Source organism: Phalacrocorax carbo, chromosome 19, assembly GCF_963921805.1.
Source record: "Phalacrocorax carbo chromosome 19, bPhaCar2.1, whole genome shotgun sequence".
In the NCBI taxonomy this organism is placed as follows: Eukaryota; Metazoa; Chordata; class Aves; order Suliformes; family Phalacrocoracidae; genus Phalacrocorax; species Phalacrocorax carbo.
Window position 1 is genome coordinate 6,506,637 of NC_087531.1, and position 18,433 is coordinate 6,525,069.

General features: G+C 48.5%; 1 protein-coding gene across 1 annotated transcript; it reads right to left on the bottom strand.

Annotated features, from left to right (window-relative positions):
• Positions 1-3,996: 3,996 nt before the first annotated feature.
• Positions 3,997-12,305, bottom strand: LOC104043222 (actin-like protein 9). Its single transcript, XM_064469909.1, is given in 6 exon segments — positions 3,997-4,393; positions 4,956-5,198; positions 5,200-5,376; positions 5,378-5,418; positions 5,420-5,553; positions 12,161-12,305. Coding segments are annotated over 6 exon segments (1,137 nt in total).
• Between the last annotated feature and the right edge of the window lie 6,128 nt (positions 12,306-18,433).

Here is an 18,433-nt window from a genome sequence, read left to right on the forward strand (position 1 = left end):
ATTTTGCTGCTGGGAAACATTTCTGCCAAATAATGCCAGCTGCTGCCTCAAAGCCTGTGGCAGTGCAGGAATGGGGTGGTGGTGGGCGGGGATGGAGCAGGTCTCAGTGCGGTGCATCGCGGTGCAGCGGCATGCAACAGCCACGGGCTTTCGATGGGGAAACACAAGTGATTTTGGCAAGTGGAGAGCAGGTGGAGGAGAAAACACGTAAGTGAAAGCGAAGGGAGTGGAAAGGCTGCATTTAAAGGTTAACACTTGCCCTGGGAGAGAAGAGGTGAATGTCTGTCTCTTAAATAGCATTTGCTGAAGAGGTTGTCTCACAGCTATTTGGTTTGGGTTTTTTCTTAAAAGACCAATTATGTCCCTTTTTTTTCCACTGTACTTGCTCACACCCCTGTTGAGTAGGGAGTCAGATGAACATCATTGTGAGATCTCAGGTTGTCACCACCTTCCCAGTGTGGTAGCATTAGTTCACACCTCCCACACTCGTTGCATTTCTTTAATACAGCAAGAAAAACCTAGCAAGGCATGAGAATGAGATTACGGCAGAAAAATACTTTCCACTAAATTACCACAGTGTTTTGACTAAACTCAAAATTATACCATCCCTTTCTTCCCTGAGATGCGTGGATGAGGGGTTTTTGCATCCCACTAAAACACACATGTGAAGTCCCAGCACGTTGCTGTGACAGAGGAATGCAGGGCTCCAGCACCAAGCACATAGGTTTGCCCTGACCCCTTCAGGTCCTGACCCCATGATGTGCTGGTGGGTTGCTTGTTCATGGTGTATTTGCTTTATACCACCAAAAAGGACTCAGGAGGTAACCTGGAAGCTACCATCAGCTCTGAGCTGCACCGATGCCCTCAGCACAAAGAAGCCGTGTCTGTTGCTGCCCAGATGAGGCTGCCCCTGATTGCAACCAGCCGGTACCCTGCCCTGGAGCTGAGCACCAGTCCTTGGCATCCCGCTGGGCTGTGCTAACCTCCCAGGAATCCCCCAAATTCACCGGTAACTTTACACATCTGCAAAATATCTGCCATTGATGTGCACAGGCCATGTCACCCTCGGCCTCGCAGCATTGGCAGGCGGGCATTTCTGCAGTGCTGTGAAAGGCAGATTTTAACATGGGCACTTCCCCACCGCTGGTGCAGAGCAGGCGGGGTGGCCATGACCAGGGAGGGTTCTGGCAGTGCTTTAATTTGCACCCTCACCAAAAGCCCCATGGCAATTGCTGCTGCTGTGGAGCATCTTCTGAAACACTTGAGCCGATGAAAGGAGCCATCCTCCTCCATGGGAAAAAGCTGATGGGTGACTGAAAGTACCTCTGGGAAGATAAAAGGGTGATAAAGGTGACTGATTATCCACCGAGCCATTTATTCCCCTTGCGGTGGTTGTGCTCTAACCAGTGGTGGCAGTGCCCAGGCATCCACAGGGGACGTCATGGAGTGGGGTGAAGCTGCCTCCGAGAGCGCTGACAGGCACCTGTGGGCAGAGCCAGGAGAGGGAAGCTGATCTCTGCCTTTCCACTTTCTATCACCCCAAGCTGTGCTGGGGGTGAGTCGGGAGGAGAGATGCTGCTGCTCTGGCTTTTTTCTGAGCAGAACAGGAGGAAGGGGGGTCTGCTGGGCTAAAACCACTGCAGATGTGCCAGCCGTCTTGTGGGCTGCAGTAGTACCTGTGCAGAAGGTTGTGCTCACCGCAGAGTTAACCAAAAGTCAGAATTAGAGTCCTGTCTTTCTATTAAACCTTTGGCAGAAAAAAAGGTTTTTTCTGAATTTTCAGAAATAGGCTGAAAGCCAAGTGTTTGACATTTCAGCTGATACCAGGGATGCAGAATAACACCCTTGGGTTGTGCCTGGTCCCCCTTAGTTTCACCTTTCAGCTCACAGGAAGCAAATTTGCAGGTCTTTGCTCCACAGGACCATGGTTTGCAGCTGCTCTGGCCACATGGTGCCAGCAGCTCAGCCCCACAGGTGCATCCCTGCGGAGCAGCAGCCAGTAGTTGTCCGAGGCTGGGAGCGCCACTGTCAGCTTACAAGAGCTGCTTGTTCCTCCCAGGCAGCCCAGCATCTGCAGCCTGGGTTTCTAGTGAGATAAGAACTTGTTTTCTCCGGAAAGTTTCAGGGGAAATGAAGTGGCTAGTTTGAGTCAATTTGAGAGCCAAATACTCTTTGCTTGTCAGAGAGCCGTGGGAAAGTGTCCTGCAAGATGCCTCCTGCATCCCTGCAGCATCCCTCCCACATTCCTGCGCCATCCCTGCAGCATCTGCTCTGCATTGTTGCAGTGCCCCCGTAATGTCGTTCCTGTATCCCTGCAGCATCCCATATCCCTCCCACATCCCTTCCACTAAACCCTGTGTCAGCTTCAAAAGGTCAGGGGAAGTTTCTCAAAAGTTTGTTAAATTTGGCATGATTTCTTTTGGGGATTGTCTGAGGGACAGTTTGGTCCTGAGCTTGATACTGCTTGCGATATTTTCCATGGCTATTGCTCCTCTTGAGTGAGCAAATCACTCATGTGCAGTGCAGATGTTGGTGTTCACAGGCAAGAGCCACAGGGAGGGACTGAGACTGCTCCAGCCCATGCGTGTTCACAGTGCTAGAGAGGGGAAGCAGACACCTCTACTGCTTTAAAAGGAAGTTAAATCTGCCATGTTGCTGTTCAAGATCAGTGATTAAACCTGTCGTAGTACCCTTAACTCTGCCCACCGGTGTGCATTAAGTAAGGGGTCTTAATGGGACAAAGAGTTCTGGGGGCTGAACAGAGAAGAATGAGGACTGGAAGAGGATGGCAAATGTAGGTGCCAGTCCCCCATGCCCAGGGAACTCTTGTCCTTGATACAAAATGCAGCTGCAGGGAATTTAGCTTCTCCCACCTGTGAGCTGACTCCAAGCCCCAGTGCTGGGAGATACTCCCAGTTCCCTACTGGGGATGACAGCTGAGGACACTTGAGTCCAGAGGAGCAGTGCAGGGTGGTGGAGGAGCTGCAGCTGCAGTGCATAAACCCTCAAACCTATAAAACCCAGACAGGTGAAAAGAGATTTCCTTTCTAAAAGAGAGTACCAGGGGTGTGAAGCCAGGTGGGATTCCTCCTCATTGGGTAGTACCTAGCTCATGGCTGTCCCTTTCCTGACCTGCTGGTCCAGGTATGAGAATCTTTTATGTAGTTTGGGAGAGGTGTCATGATGCTGTGGTTTTCTGCTTTGCTTTCTCTTTTCTGCCTTGGTAGGCTGCTCTGAGTACCTGTTTTTTTCCTGAATGTAGGTGTTTATGGTCAGCTTTCTGTGCTTGGGGGTGACTGAAAGGGCTGGTTGGTTGATGGGAGCTGTGTGAGGAGCAAAGGAGCTTTGCTGAGTATGTGGGCTGCAGCCCCAAGAGATTGGCTTTTCTGCAAACCATGGCATAAAATTATGGTGCTGGTTGAGCTGTTGCATGGCTCTACTACAGGTGAGTCCAGGCTGGTGTGAGGCCCCTGCATCTATTCCTCCATTTTGGTGTGCTCCTGACATGGTTGGCAATGTTGCCTTGATGCTGTTGCACTGGCCCTAGTAGGGGATACCATAATCTGTACTGTCAGCTTGGCCACATGGGGTTACATGTGGTGTCGTGGGGACAGGGATGGGGAAGTAACCATGTGTGCCCCAGGCCATGAGTGTGCAGGGAGGCAGCAAAGCACAGCTGGGGCCTGGGGACTGGATAGCTTAGGGCAGGGCTTTAGCATCACCTCTGAGCCTTTGCCCTGGGCTGGTGGTGGGGCTGCCCCCTTCCCCTGTGGAGGCAGTGCCCTGGTGGATGGTGCGTCCCTGATGAGCAGCACATGTTGGGTTCTTCAGCTGCAGCCTGAGACTACGGATTCTACCTAAACAGCCATTAGCTGGGGACAGTGCAGGCCTGTGACACTCCATAGTACATAGTCGTTTATTATTGCTTTCTGCTGCTTGGTCTGTAACCAGAAGAAAACTGTGTAACTGCTCCCTGGACATGGTGTGGGTGTCCCCTCAGTAGTGTCTCTGGTGGATGATGCATGGCTCCTCTTCATCACGCTTGTCCCTTTGGACCTATCACGTCTGGAAGGTCTTGAGGGAGCTGAGGATGGATCCCCCTATCCATGCTGAGTACCTCCACAGCGACGCGGTGGCTGCCCTGACCTCAGTGTTGGGGGCCAGGCTTCAGAGGAGCTTGCTGCAAAACCTCCTCTTGAGCCCCTCAAAGACAGAGGACCCTCCACACAGGAGGATGCTTTTGTACACTGTTGACATTTCTTCTGGAAGTTGGTTGAGGCTTCTCCAGGCCATCTCATGGATGCCCATATAGGAAATAAACCGCATTGTCAGAGGGTTGAAGAGCACTTCTGGGCATTGAAACATCTTGCTGAGGCTGATGGTCTGGCCGTTGTGTCACTGAAATTGGGAATAAACCTCAACACCAATGTAGTGTTAAAAGGCAGGCATTCTTTATTCACAGCGCCGGATGCACGGGGGATCGCTCCTCCAAGCATGCATATCTTACACACCTTTCCCTTGTGATTTATATAGACCAAAAATATACATATTCATCTTATCCATACATATTTGATATTATTCTCTTCGGTGATTGGCACAAACTTGCTCGCTTCACATGTAAATTACTGCGCAGGCTCAGTTGTCCTCCTCCATTGTTCTCTTTTGAGTAGGTGGTATTACTTGGGTCAGTGGTCACGATCTCCCCCTGCCGGAATTACCTTTTACCTACTTGGCTCTTAATCTTGGCAGCCCTGGCCAGTTTTCTCAGTCCACTACACGAATCCACACTTTGTCATCCTTTTCTGACAGAAGCACATTGTCTATTGTTTCGTTCACATCAATGATTACCTAGGGACTAAAATACAGATCAACAGATACACTGATTCGTACGCTCCATGTTCCCATAATATAACAACATCCCTGGTTGATTAATTGCATCACTTTGGTTACAATTGGGCAGGGGAAAGTCCAGGGTGCAGCTGTTTGGTGGGAGCTGGCACTTGCTCTCAAAGTTGGAAGCAACACAACAGCACTTGTGCTTGATGTCTTCTACCATATGGGGCATCTCGCTGCTGAGCATGTATCCCATGTCCCCCAAAAGTGTCTTCAGGTAACGGGAGAGGCATGACTCTGCTGGGTCCATCCTCTTGGGGGCATGTGCCAAGCTGTAGCCCTCGTGGACTGGTATGGCATGGCTGACTGTAGCCCACATCCACCACCAGACTGCTGTTTCTGCCATGGGCGTAGGTGGACAGGACAGGCTGGTGGGCAACAAAGAGGCCAGGGGAGCCCAGTGACTCAAACACTACCTCTGCTGTCTTCTCTTGGTGGGTGATGGGACTGAGTAGGGGCTCAGTGATGAGCAGCACGTACTCCTGGTGGGATCTGAAGCTCATGCTCAAAGAGGTGCTGCCACAGGGGTTTTGGCTGCTTCCCAACTGAGGATGATGCTGTTCTGCATCGGCTCAATAACTTCAGTGTCAGGGTAAAGCAAGGCTTCCTCTCCAATGAAAACCCCCAAAAGGGCAGAGATCTGCCTTGTTGTGGGGGCTCCTGAGTAAATATCCCACCTCCTCACCCCACCCCTTTACAAACAGGGTTAAACTGCTCTGCCTTCTTCTTGTGAAGCCCCCCTGTCCCTGTGAGGCAGCATTTTCTCCTGATGAAATGGTGCCTTCCCCAAAACATTGGAGGGCCGGGGGCAGTTGTGGCCACTGCTGCTGCTCAGCCTGTCACCCTCTGAATAACGGACTAGTGGCAGATGCAGGAGTGTTGCTGCAGATGTAGAAATGTCCCTGGGACAGGGGCCGCATTTGCAGCGGGACACATCGGGCTCTTTGGTCTCGCACAAAAACATGGATTTAGTGATGTTGTCCCAGGGCTGGAGTCTAGGTCCTGGACTGCAGCAAGGCTCTTTGGACCCAGTAAGATTAACCAGAAAGTGGTGGTTAAAGAGAGTGGGGAGGCCCCTCTGGCCTCCATGATAGGGGATTTTCTGCCTCCATGTCCCGAGCAAGTTTAGTAATGCCACAATGCTCGATGGTATCATCTGCTTTTTGGCAGCAGTATAGTGGAAAACAGAATGGTGCTGCTCAGATCTAGCTCATGCCAGCTCATGCGTCCGGGGGGGGTTTTGTGGTCTGCTTTTGGGCTGTTGTTGTTGTGGTTTCTTGTTTCTGTTTGGCCAGAAGCCAGCACCCCGGGGGATTCCTCATCAGGTACAGTGTGCCCAGAGCAGCTCCTTTGTGGCTGTGGTTACACACACCCAAGGAAAACAGCTCCTTGTTTCCTGCAGGGCTCATCACTTCTAATCCTGCTTAATGCTCTTCAGAGGCAACCGCCTGCGATGGGCCAGCTGGCACCGGGCAGCCTCTGCCCTCAGCCGCGGGTGTTTACCTCCACTTGAGATAGGCATTGCTGAGCTGCCGTGATTGAGTGTGGGGAGGTTTCCCTTGGGGCTGTGTGAATAACGTGCAGGTGACACCATGCAGCAGGACCGGATGGCTGCATGCTGTAGCTGGGCTCTGACTGCAGCACAGATCCAGCTTGCTTTTGCACCACGGAGGCCGCTGTGGGGTGGGTGGCGCTGGGCTGCATTGCAGGCACAAAAGCTGATGAAACGTTGCATTGCCTCAGTGCTCCTTCTTTTGCTGATGCATTGGGCAAACTGCAAGCTGAAGCATAAAAATATAATCTCCTAATTTTCTTTCTCCTGGTGCTTTTTACTGGAGAGGAGCAAGCATGCTTGTGCCCAGGAAAGAGGAGCCATCAGGCCTAGCAGTGGCTCAGAGGGAAACTTGTATTTGCTTTTTGCAGGCTGGGGGGGGGGCAGACCAGAATTCAGCAGTTGTGGTACCAACAAAATAAAGTTTTGCTCCTGATAAAGCAACCATTTCACAAACTAAATTCCTGGTTGGGAGCAGCACAGCTCTCCTGCTGGTTGCCCCAGGCTAAGGTACCAGTGGAGCAGGGCAGGAGGAAGGCTGCTGAGATGCAATTAGCAATGAAGGTGATGAGCAGAAAGGATGTGTCCTTGCTTATGGAGCTATAAATCCTGGCAGCAAAGCTAGGGCCAGGTGCTCTTGCTGTCTGCGCATGGAGTGGGTGGTCTGGATCCTGTTCTGGACAAGGCAGCTCGGGTTGTTCAGGTTCTCTTCTCCATCAAAGGTGGAACAGGATAGAGCTCTGCCATTGGGAAATGGTGCTGGATCGATGCTGAGAACAGGAGGTTAAAGAGGTGTCTGAATGGTGCCCATGCTGCACAAAGGGCTTTTTGATGACTGTTTCCAAAGCAGATGGAGCATTTTTCTATCTATAAGAGCCAAATTGAATGGGAATTTCTGGGGAGAATGATGAGAAACCACACCCAAAGGGTGGTGGTAAATAGCTCCTTTTCCAAGTGGCAACTTGTCACTAGTGGAGTCCCCCAGGGATCGATATTGGGCCCAATGTTATTCAATGTCTTTATAAGTGATCTGGATAAGGGCATCAAGTGTAGCCTGATGACGTTTGCAGATGACACCAAGTTGAGTGGGGAAGCAGACACTCCAGAAGGGAGAGCTGCTCTGCAGGGAGATCTGGATAGGCTGGAGGAGTGGGTCAGCAAGAACCTTATGAAGTTCAACAAGGACAAGTGTAAGGTCATGCACCTGGGAAAACATAATCCGGGAGTGCAGCACAGACTGGGATCCACCTGGCTGGAGAGCAGCTCTGTGGAAAGGGACCTGGGGGTCCTGGCAGACAGAAAGCTCAACATGAGCAAACAGTGGCTGCTGCGGCCAAGAAGGCCAACAGGATGCTGGGTTGCATCAAAAAGGGCATCGCCAGCAGAGAGAAAGAAGTCATCATCCCGCTCTACTCAGCGCTTGTCAGGCCACACCTGGAGTACTGTGTACAGTTCTGGTCCCCCCTATACAAAAAGGATGTGGACGGGCTGGAAGGGGTCCAGAGAAGGGCCACCAAGATGATCAAAGGACTGGGAAGCCTGCCATACAAGGATAGGCTGGGAGAGCTGGGTTTGTTCAGCCTTGAGAAAAGGAGGCTCAGAGGGGATCTCATTCACCATGTACCAGTACTTAAGGGGTAGCTACAAAGAAGATGGAGACTCCCTTTTTACACGGAGTCACATGGAGGGGACAAGGGGGAATGGACACAAGTTGCTCCTGGGGAGATTCCGATTGGACACCAGAGGGAAATTTTTCATGCTGAGGACAGTCACCATTGGAATAATCTCCCCAGGGAAGGGGTTGACTCAGCCACGTTGGACACCTTCAAGAGTCGTCTGGACAGGGTGCTGGGCCATCTTGTCTAGACTGTGTTCTTCCCAGAAAGGTTGGACTAGATGATCCCTGAGGTCCCTTCCAACCTGGGATTCTGTGAAACAGCTCAATCTTTTATTGCTACTGTTCAGCAGAAAATGTTTAAAGAGCTGAAAAGGAGACTGTTAAACTGTCTCTTACTAAGCAGCAATTACCAAGGCAGCACTGGGCAGGTCCACCTAGCCCCATGCTGGGAAAAGAGGTGACTGGGTGCTGACAGATGCCAGTTTGCACACTGGTAGCAGTGGGGGGACTGGGCTGAGTCACACAGACAAGGACAGATGTGGGGGATGAATTTGCAAGTAACTCAGCACTGTTTGACACATCCTTGAACTGAAGCAATGCGGCAGTAAACAACAGAAACAGGAATTTGGGAAATGCCAAGAAAAATTTAAGTAAGCCAAAACAAATGAAGTAGCACAAATAGAACAGCCTATTAGAATGTAGCATAAGGCGCGTGCTTAGAGCTAGCTGACGAATAACAAATTGATTGTGCGCGTGATCGCGTGAGGAATGTGTCGAAAAGATATATAAGCAGTGAAAAGCTGACAATAAAGGTCTTCTGCAGAACATCTGTCAGGAGTCCGTGACATTCATCCCTGCAGACAGAAATGCCAAGAAACAGCCCTGGTGCATCTGCAGTGCAAGGGGAGAGTAGAGGCAGCGGGAGGTCAAAGATTGTGCTGGGGGTAAAGCAAACATGGAGGGTGGTGCTACAGGTGGGTGTTGATGGAAATGGGTCCAGGGTAGATTCCCTGAGGGCAAGCTGAGCCTCTTTGCACTGCCCTTCCCCAGCCCCAATCCCCGCCTGAGAACAGGTCACTGTGCCAGAGGCTGAGCCAGCTGCATCACTGCTGAGCTGGCCCGGCCCCAGCAGCCTCGCCAGGGGCCCGTTTGGAAACGGCGGCTCCATAGCAAATGTGGGTGGGTGTCCAACCATAACATAAAGTGCACTGCGACATGGCATAGGGGATGCTGAGAGCCAATGTGGTATGTGAGGTCTCCTTCCTCTTGGAAAGCAGCCTGCAGGGAAGCAAACATGCACCAGCCACCCCCATAGCATGGTTATGCTTGGTCCTTTCTCCCTGCAAGCTGCTGCTCCTCCACCCCTCTTCCCCTTCCAGCTGTCTTGCTGCCCCTTCCTCAGTGTGTTTCAGCTTTAGTTTTGGTTCTTTAGTTTTGAGGGTTGGGTATGGGAGACCAGTCAGTACTGCCCATGGTGGCAAACGTGTGGGGTGTTGGATGTATGTAGCATATCCTGGTCTGCCAGTGATTGCTGGTGCTGTGCCAGGGAGAGAGGGATGCTTGGCATGCATGGCTGCAGCTGTTTCTGCAGAAAGGCACGTTTGCAACAACCCCTTAGGAAATGGGGTCTCATGGTATTGCTGGGATGGTTGTCTTGCCTCTTTGGAGCCCCTGCAAACAGGTTGAGCAGAGTTGGATGCTGCTGTGCTGCATCTAAACTAAGGCTTTGATACTGTTCATGGATGCTTACCATTGACATACAGGCTGTTCTTCTCCAGGCTGTAGTAGTTTGGTGACATCATTTGTCATGGTGCTCAGCTCACGATAAACTTTTTCTCTGTCAAACCTGGCAAGGCTGACATTGTAGCTGCAGACAGCGTCTACACCTGTGCTATCCTTGTCTCTCCCAGACCTAAGTAAAAATGCCAGATATGTTCTTTAGGACACTGCCGATGCTTAGAGAACACCCTGTGTAATTTGTATGACTAGGAACAACAGGCACTGAAACCTATCAGTGCAATTGGGCTCCTACATCTTTCAGCAGATTCTCAAGAATTGTGGCAATGACATTTAGGCACCAAAATTATTTTACCAGCAAGAAAATAATGAACGGCCAGGGAGGTATCACTGGCTTCTGTTTCCTGGCATTTGAACAACTGTGATAGCTTAGGTAGGCAAATTTAAGGTGTGTAAGAGCAGATAAAGAAATGGTTAATTGCACTTTCAGGAATCTTACCTAAATCTCATCACTCTACATCCTGTGTAGGCAGAGCTTATGCTGCTTTTTAATTACAAAAGGTTCAGGATCATGCTTACTAAATTCATGATGGTGTTAACTTAGTAACTCTGACAGTGTTTTTGCCCTCTACTTTTTGTTATCTGTTTTGAGGTGTATTCAATCCTCTTCATTCGCATTCCAAAATAGTCTGTGCCAACATAAGGAATAATGCCTTGAGGTGGTCTCATTACCATTAATGTAGAGGCTCTGGCTGTTGAGGCTGTAGTGTCCCAGCTTGGTGATGCCATTTGTCATATTGCTCAGTTCATGGTAAACTGCCACTCAGCTGAACTTGGGTCCTGAAGGCTCATCTCTATAGCTGCAGATGGCATCTACTCCTGTGTAATCCCTGTCCTTTGACCTAGGAAATGAGGCATTGTTTTAGGATGTTTTCGTCATTATTGAGAAGTCCATCTTAACTTTCAGTAGATCAAGGACATATATAAGAAAACCACTCAGTGACATTACATTAATGTGTCGAATGCTGAGAAACAGGAAACCACTTTTTAAGCAGCAGGTAATGCAGGCTTTTCCCAGGCATGACTCTTACCTGAATGCTGTTACTTTGCAGCCAATATAAGAAGGGCCGATGCTGCTTTTTTGGAGTAAAGGGTCAAGCTAGAAATTTAATAATAACATTTAAGTGAAATGTCAAAAGTAAGAGATTAGAGGTATTAAAAAAACTGTGCCCAAGCAGGGCATCCTTTTGCCAGACTTACACAATGGTACATGACTCTTTCTGTTGACTTGAATTTTTTAGAATTTGGCATCGCCAGATCTGCAGTGAACTGGAGGTTGGTTATAGTGAAATTCAGTGTGAAGTTTCTCACTGCTTGTGACAGAAGTTGGGTACTTTGATCAACAGCTGTAATAAGCAAGGCAAATTATTGCTTGAAAATAAAATTTATGATCACCACCCCTAGAGGAAACACTATAAGAAAGACTGTAAGAAAACTTTTCAGATATTCTAGTTGGCTTCAGGGTCATAGCAGCTGCAGTTCCCTAACAAGGTCCCAAATTCTCCTAACACTGTTTTATAAGTCTAGTTGTGCTCTTGGTTGGTTAGTCCAACCTTCTTTTTTGGCTATTGCTAACTAGCAAAATTTTCTCACCTTTTCAATAGCTATTTAAAGGTACTTACATAGTCTAGGCTGCAGTTCATTATAACCTGTGGGGGGAAGAAAAGGGCAGTATTTGAGAAACTAGCTTACAATCTGGAAGGTCTAGTGCACAGTGGAATACAGAACTTGAGTTATTTTTGTCAGAGACATACTTTGTAAAAACATTTACTAGGAAAGACTGATTTGATGACTGGCTAGGCATAAATGCACATTCATACTGCTGTATGTGGTTGGCAAGCTGCTGCTTTTCTTAGAGAGCAGCGCACAGGATTCTCCCTTCCTTGGGTAAGTACCCTCTCAAAATCCCTATTCCCTAAATCCAGTTTAACTTCTACATTGACGATTTAAATATGACTTTTGTCAAGCGGTGTCAGTTCTAGTGCTGCTTCTCTGCAGGAGAGCACATTCCATAGTGCACCTTGAGAGGTCAATCCTTATATTTTCTGGAGAATGACCTATGGTGTATTATGATATATTTTGTTCGGCTAAGTTACTTAGTTCAAAGGAATAACAAGGTGCAAAGGCTATGAGTGACAGTGGCTCCTCTGCTTTGGCTAGCATTTGCTCTTGCTCTCTCTCTACAGGTTTTATTGCTTCTGTAGTTATGTAGTAACTCAATTCCTCCTAATATCAAACCAGCAGTGGGGGGAGATTCATGTCAGGAGAGACTCCCTCCTGACATCAGTGCAGCCACTTACCACTAACATAAACACTTGCTGCGTCCAGCCTGTAGGGACCTAGCTCAGAGCAGCTGGCTGTCATCTCGCTGAACTCGTGATAAACCTTGATTCGGTCGAATTCAGGACTGGTAGCATTGGCTCTGTATGTGCAGACTGCATCCATGGCAGTGCCCTCTCCGTTATTCACAGACCTGAAAAAAACACACACTTGTCTGCAGGTTTGAATGGCATTCCTGTGCATTTGTGTCACTTTGCTTGCACACTGCCATGGAATTGGATTTCCCCTTAAAATACTGTAAAACAATGTTATCAAATGAAAGACTGCCCTCAAATTCTGGAAATTTAGTATTATGCTGTTTTATAAAATTGGAATAGCACTCTTATGATCTAACTGAAATGCCTTTAAAATTAGCCAGATTACCATCTTCATCTAGTGTAAAATTGGTGTCAAATTAATGCAAGCATAATCAGAAGAAATTATGTAATAACCACCCCATCACAAGGGATCATAAATGAGGTGTAGTAATTTTACTTGGCACTCTCTAGAACTTAACAGGCTGTACCAGGAAGAAAAATCAGGAAGGAATTATATGCAAAGGAAAGATTTCTATAATCCTATTGTCAGCCAAAATTTGAATTGCTCTTGTCTTCTATAACACTTCCAGGATGTGCATACCTTAGAACCATCACTGTACATCCCATGTAAGCAGGGCTAATGCTGCTGTTCTTGAGCACATAATCAAGCTGCCAAGAAAAAATGCCAGTTGATAAGTCACAGTGAATAAATAATAAAATCAACAAGAACATGGCCACAAGAGGAACCTGACTGACACTCACCAAGTATGTCAGAGTGTTTTTTGTAGAAATGAAGTTTTTAGAATTTGAATTTCCTAATGCTGATGTGTACAGGAGATTGGTTACAGTGAAGTTCACTGAAATGTCCCTCTCTTGCAAGAGGAGGAGCTTGGGATGTTGCTGCAAGAAAAGCACAATTTTTTTTTGTAACAAGAAGATACTCATGAACCTGCTAATGCCATGGATGAAGTACCTATGAGCTGGAATGGATGGGCACTGCACTAAATAGCTTGGTATGGAATGATGATGCCAGCAACAGTGTAGGGCATATAGCTGTGGAGCAGATGAGGGCTCTCCAGCTCATCCAGATTTCTGCAGAAGGCCAGCTGTAGCTGAGCAGGCTGTAAACAGGTACCTGACTGCTTCAGCTGAAGAGCTGAGGTTAACTCCATCTCCCCTTTTATCCTGCTGGTACAAAACCTGATGTCCTTTAACCACACTGGCCTGATAGTCTAGCTTTGTCAACCTCAGATTCTTTTAACTTTTAGCATTGCTGTTGGAAAAGACTGAACTGCATGTCAACATCAGTTACCCTCTAGCCTTCCAAGAGTGTAATTCTGCATTACTGCAAACAGGTGTCCACAGAGTCTCCTCTGGCTTCCCATGTAATCCTGATCTAATTCAAATGCCTCATAAGACATACCAATGGTGCTTAGTAGTTAATTCCTCTCACTTAAATTTTTGCACCTTATTTTGGACTTCTAGTTCCATTAAAAGGCTAAATAAGAGAAAATATCTGAACAGATGTTAATCTCTGGATCATCTGTGTCTCTCTTGTATATTGCTGTGGGAGACTCTAGCCCGGGAACGGCTAGCAGAAAGAGGGCATTGAAGTAGAAAAGCAGGCTCAGAGTTAGAGCAACCTTGGGCCCAGCTGTTGGTCGACAGAGGAATGTGAGGCCAGCTGGTGTTTTACAAGGGAGTGTGAGCCCAGCTGCTGTTGACCGGTAAAGGAGTGTGAGAAACAAGTAACTGCTAATTGCAAGGCTGAACACAAGAGATAAGCATGGGAGGAGTTGGCATCTACCTCCCAGCCAATGATGAGCTGTGCTTTTGCAATATGTATGAGCTAATTAACGAACGGTATAAAAGATATTTGATAATTGCCAATAAACGAGACTTGATGATCATCATCGGATGGTGCCTGTCTCCCGCTGGTTTTCCGTCAAATGGTGACCCCGACGTGATACCACGGACGGTCCAGCGTAGGGTTCGGGTCCTGCAAGCAGAGGGACGGCAAAACAGACAGCGCAGCTGGTCTGCGTGCCCTGGGCGACCACATAGGTGGGCTCAGCCGATACGTGCTGCCGAGACCTTGGGAGCTGCAACGGCGCCGACGAGCACAATGGAGAGGCAAGCAGCATATGATTTCTTTACATCTCTTTTAGAGAGGCGTAACATTAAGGGTATAGATTTACGTAAAGAACTACCGTTGCTGATAAGCTGGGGATGCGAGAAGGGACACTTTGTAAACCCACATACGGTGCATGAACTGGCAGAGTGGAGAAAGGTGAGGGATAGTTTGTGGGAGGCGGTGTTAGAGGATGATAAAACTGCCAAGAAAATGAGTAAGCTATGGAAGGTAGTACATAACGAGTTATTGCAGATACAAGCAGAAAAGCGAGCTGTGCAGCAAGCTGTCTCAGCTCAAGAGCGAAATCAGAGCTACGGCTCAGGCTGGGGACTTAGCACCCCGGGCCCGCCTGCGGTTTCAACTGTCTACCTGCCCCCTGGGCCGGCAGACCCCTCAAACTTGCCCTCATCACCCGCAACTCCCGCTACTGCGAATAACCAGCCCGCAATGGTACCGGCTCCCGGCTTAGACCAGGAGCCGATTCTTGGAGCGGAATCTGACTTAGCGGAAGCTGTTGTACGGGAGCGGCGAGGGGCATGGGCAGCATTAGCGCGGGAGGGGGCAGAAAAGGGTGATCCTGAATTAGTTGAAGCCGGTGGTACTCTCACTTTTCCGGTAATTTATAGACCGAATCCTGGGGGAGGACTGCAGGCGGAGATTACTGCGTTAGACTGGAAATTATTGTCCCAATTACGGTTCACTGTTAGTCAGTTCGGAGTATCGAGTGAGCCTGTAAGACAAATGCTGGACTATCTGTTCACTGCACATGTCTTGTTGCCTGCCGATATTAAAGGGCTCGCCGAGTTGATTTTTTCGCCACACCAAAGATTGCTGTGGGAGGCTCACTGGCAAGCTGAGGCACAGGCGTCAGCTGCAACCCAGAGGGCACCGGGAGATCCCCTTCAAGGCGTTACCATGGATGAACTGTTAGGACTGGGAGCGTTCTTTAGAACGGAGGCACAGGTTTTATTGGGACCAGAGAAGTGTAGAGAAGCGATGAGAGTTGCTCGAGCAGCTATGACTAAGGTTAAGGATACAGGAGAGATCCCCTTTTATATGGGAATAAAACAAGGGAGAGCCTATGATGATTGTTTGTGGGATTGGGTGATAGATGACGATAAGACAGCGGAAAAGTTAATGAAACCTTGGCGGGAAGTGATTAACTGCATGAAAAAATATAAAACTGAAAAAAGATTAGCAACAGCCGCCTCTGATCGGCTAGACAACTGTGACCCCAATGCTGGAAAGATTGGAATTGGCTTAGACAATCTCTCTCCTCCCTTCTCGGGGATCCCAGTTGTCGTACCTCGAAAACCCCTTATTCCCCCCCCTCCCGCCCCTGATAAATCTACATCTGTAGAAACTAGCGGAGGAGGAATAAGCTTGGGAAAGGGAGGTGAAGATATTGAAAATTTATGTGATGTAGTCTCTCCGGTGAAGGAAAATAAGCCGAGCACGTCTAGTCACCGTTCTGTGCCTGCTGTGCGTAGCCAGGTTGACTGGCGAAAAATCGGGTTAGAGGCATTACAGAACGGGGACCTAGAGACCGCCGATTTGTTAGCTCAGGCTTTCCCTGTCATCTATCAACCGGACCCTGCTAACAATCAAAATTTATTCGCACACCATAATCCTCTTGATTGGAAAATTTTTATGAAGGGCCCATTGCTGCGTCAATGTGTTATGGAAAACTCCAACCATGCTGCTAAAAGCATTTTAATTACACTTCCCCTAGACGCAGGCATTGAGGTGATGCTTGAACGCATGAGTCGGGTACCTCCCGGCCCCCGAGCTATGTTAGTTGAAGCATTAAGGGAAGTTGGGCAGGGAATGGTACGCGTTCAGCAACAAGTTTGTGCCGCTCTCGCCCCATTGGGTCCAGCCAAAAACTCTCAACAGTAACCAAAGAGGGTCACTGCCACATGGACTTTCCCAATCCCACTGACATGGCTCACAGCAGAGCCAGTATGGGTCGGGCAGTGACCGCTCAAACGGGAAAGTCTACAACAAGCCTGTATATTAATAAAACAACAATTAGATCAAGGACATCTCAAGCTGTTACATGATCTACGGGCAGTAAATCAGCAAATGCAAGCGATGGGAGCTTTACAGCCTGGCCTTCCAAATCCAGCCATGCTACCAACTGACTGGCATTTACTAATTATCGACTTAAAGGACTGCTTTTTTACTACAAAGCTGCATCCTCAGGATACCCAGCGGTTTGCATTTACATTACCGGCAATCAACAGAGAGGGTCCTGACTTACGCTTCGAGTGGACAGTATTGCCACAAGGCATGAAGAATAGCCCTACTCTGTGTCAACTCTTTGTAGATGCTGCATTGAAAGAAGTGAGGCAGCAATGGCCGGACACTATAATTTACCATTACATGGATGACATCTTGTTTGCGCAAGTACAACCTTTCTCAGCACAGCAAGAATTATATTTACAGCAACAGCTCCAGCTACACGACCTAGTAATAGCAGCAGAGAAGGTTCAATGTTCACCGGTATGGAAATACCTCGGGTGGCGCATCAGTGACTCTCAATTCTTCGCCCAATGTTAAAGGGCACTGACCCTGCCGCGCCGGTCCGACCGACTGCTGAACAACACACTATGATACAACGTCTTAGCTCCGAGATCGTCCAGAGAGCAGTAGACCGCCTGGACCCCGATCTCCCCATCGATCTCCCCATACTCCATGGTTCTACTCACATTTTGGGTGCACTTACTCAGTGCAAAAAGAAAAAGGGGGGGAAGATAAGGGTGTTGGAATGGCAAAAGTTTTGTTTGTGCAAAAGTTTTGTTTGTATTAAATCACTTATGCCTATTTGCAGAACACGATAACCCTCCTGCGTGGGTGCGTCAGTACAACACATTGCAGGTATCCCTCACAACCCAACGGGTCAAGCAATAGTGGAACGAGCTAATGGGTTGCTGAAAACCTATGTTCAAAAGTATGCAGATATAAAAGACCCGCAAGAGCGGCTGGTAAAAGCACTGTTTGTGTTAAACTATTTGTGTGTATTTGGCTCTGAGGGAGTGCCTGCTGTCATCGTTCACTATAGACAGAAAAAAGACAAACGGGAGCTACCCCGAGTTTGGGTCAAATACAAAGACCCGCGTACGGGTGTATGGTCAGGGCCTGTGGAGGTTTTATATTGGGGGAGGGGGTATCTCTGTGTTTCTACCCCTACAGGGCCGCAATGGATTCCAGCTAGATGTGCCAGACCCGCCACCTCCCCCACACAGCGCGACGCAGAACAGTTGCCCACCGCGGCACCAGCCGAAGCGGCACCTGAACGGTTGGGATCAGCAGAAGGAACCCAGAGGAGCGCTGTGCAGCACTCACCAGTGAATAACCACGGTCCAGGAGGAACAAAGGTCCCAGAGGGTGCATAGCGCCCGAGGTTTGGTCTGGTTTCGACCGAGAATACAAGGCGGACTGATAATGAGCTCTGCTGAACAGAAATTATGGGTATTAGCCCTTTTAAGTGTATGTAGCACTGCCTTTGTGCCTAACGTTTTTGACCCACGAGAAAATATCTGGGTCACGCTAGCTAGATCATTGAATACAACTAGCTTTTGTGCCAGCCTAGCAACGCCCGACTCCCCATTTATCACATGTCTTATTGGAGTGCCTTTAAGTAATGCAACCTTTATGACTTTTACTCAGTCCATAGCGGAGCTGCAACAGCAGCATAATATAACTCGGAAGCTTCCCTTTAAGTGGCGTGACGCCCCTTCGGTGTTTGTTGAGTATGATATCTGGGATGATGTACTCCCCGTAGGCCCAGAACCACAAGAGCTTGCCCTTGCGGGCTCTCTTAATGCTACTGCTTGGTGTAACTATACCTCTGTAAATATATCACGCTCTAACAATATGCCTATTGCGCTACCTACAGGTTTGTTTTTAATTTGTGGAGATCGGGCTTGGCCTGGCATCCCGTCACATATAAAGGGAGGGCCTTGCTCTATAGGTCGCCTAACGTTTCTTACCCCTAACACTTCAATGATTTATCAACATCATAGAAAGATGAGAAGCGAAAGGAGCACTCATAAGTTTGAGGATAACTGTGACTCTAC